This window comes from Nicotiana tabacum, chromosome 22 (genome assembly GCF_000715075.1).
Source record: "Nicotiana tabacum cultivar K326 chromosome 22, ASM71507v2, whole genome shotgun sequence".
Lineage (NCBI taxonomy): Eukaryota > Viridiplantae > Streptophyta > Magnoliopsida > Solanales > Solanaceae > Nicotiana > Nicotiana tabacum.
In genome coordinates, this window is record NC_134101.1 from 31,132,495 (window position 1) to 31,134,570 (window position 2,076).

A 2,076-nucleotide genomic window follows, 5' to 3' on the forward strand; every position below is an offset into this window, starting at 1 on the left:
TGACTCAGCATGTGGGGGTAGTTGCATGGAAAGACCATATAGTGAGATCCATATCCTGCTAAACAATTTCACTGCTAATGATAATAATTGGCAAGGAGATGGGGAATCACGAAGAGCACTTAAACAAAAGGCAGCAGGTGTGATCGAGCTTGATGATTTCTCAGCCATGAGGGTAGATATAGCGAGATTAGCAACTCAGATGAATATGATGACAATGCACCAAGCACAACAGATGCAGCATGTGCAACAGATGTCTACTTGCTGCGAGTTATGTGGTGAAGATCACACAAGTGGGGCAACAAGGTAGAGGGCCGATGAATCAAAATGCTCAATATAGTAACACATACAATCCGAACTGGAGGAATCATCCTAACTTCTCTTGGGGTGGAAATCAGAACATCAGGCCTCAAGCGAATTATAATCATCCACCTCAACCTCTACAGTAATTAGAAAAGAGTTTGACTGACATGATGAAAAAACTCTTGCTAGACAATCAGAAAGTTATGGCTGAGAATCAACAATTGCGCACAGAGTTCAGAAATCTAGAGAGGCAGTTTGGCCAAATGGCTAACAATAAGAATATTAGACCTGTTGGAGCTCTCCCAAGTGATACAGAGAAAAATCCTCAAGTCAATGCAGCGACGTTGAGAAATGGAAGAGAGTTAGTAGAAGTGCCTAAAAATAAAAGGAGCAGTCTGGGTTCGAAGAAGAAAGAGTGCCACAACCCGTAGAGGCAGATGACACAAACAAAATAGAGTCTGAGAAAATATCAGAGAGGGTGTCACCTCCTTTTCCTCAAAGACAGGGGAAGAAGAATGATGACCACATGTTTCACAAATTTTTAGATAAGCTGAAGCAGATACACTTGAACATCGCTTTGATGGACATGCTCCGTGAGGTCCCAAAATATGCAAAATATATTAAGGATATAGTGGAAAATAAGAGGAGGTTAACTGAATTTGAGACCGATGCACTTACTGAGGAGTGCACTTCCAGGATTCAACATAAGCTTCCATAAAAGCGTAAGGATTCAGGTAGTTTTACTATCCCCGTGAGGATTGGTGAAATTGATGTGGGTAGAGCATTGTGTGATTTGGGTGGAAGTATCAATCTGATGCCGTTGTTAGTGTTCAAACAATTGGGATTAGTAGCTTCGAGACCCACCACAGTGCTGCTACAGTTATCTGACAGATCTTATGTTTATCCTGAGGGGGTAATTGCGGACGTCTTGCTGCATATTGGGAAGTTTATTTTCCCTGCAGATTTTATCATCCTGGACTACGAGGTTGATGAGTTAGTTCCTATCATCTTGGAACGACCTCTTTTGGCCACTGGAGATGCCATTATCAAAGTCCGAGAAGGTAAGATGATCCCGAGGGTGGACAATGAAGAAGCGGTCTTTAATGTATATCGAGCCATTCAGTTGCCTCGTCATTACAAGGACCTGGCCATGATTTCTGTGGTGAAGATAAATGCACCAGCCATAGAGGCAAGTGCATTTAAAGAAGATGCACTAGAAAAGACATTGATGTTGTTCAATCACTTGGAATTGGAAGAAGAAGTTGAGGAGCTGTTGAAAATTTTGGATGCATCTTGTGAACACATAAGAGAAAGATCCCAGTTTGAGCCTCTGGATAGGGTAATCGGCTTGCCCTCTAGACCCTCAGTTGAGGAGGCTCCAAAATTGGAACTTAAACCCTTAACACCTCATCTTCATTATGCATATTTGGGTAGTTCTAACACTTTACCTGTGATTGTTTCTTCTCATTTGTCTAAATTACAGGAAGAAAAGCTCTTAAGGGTGCTGAGGGAGCACAAACATGCCATTGGTTAGACAATGTCTGACATAAAGGGTATTAGCCCTGCATTCTTCATACACAAAATACTCATGGAGGAGGGATACAAGCCTAGCTTGGAACATCAACAACGCCTAAATCCAATCATAAAAGAGGTAGTAAGAAAAGAAGTGATTAAGTGGCTCGACACAGGTATAGTATTTCCCATCTCCGATAGTAAGTGGGTTAGCCCTATTCAATGTGTACCTAAAAAGGGGATATGACTGTTGTAGTTAATGAA

General features: G+C 41.7%; 1 protein-coding gene across 1 annotated transcript; it reads left to right on the top strand.

Moving 5' to 3' along the window:
* Positions 1-467: 467 nt before the first annotated feature.
* LOC107827011 (uncharacterized) lies at positions 468-1,834 on the top strand. The gene is made up of 2 exons (XM_075242767.1): positions 468-699; positions 1,035-1,834. Exons 1-2 carry the CDS (start codon positions 468-470, stop codon positions 1,832-1,834), a joined length of 1,032 nt encoding a protein of 343 aa, XP_075098868.1.
* The last annotated feature ends 242 nt before the right edge of the window (positions 1,835-2,076 follow it).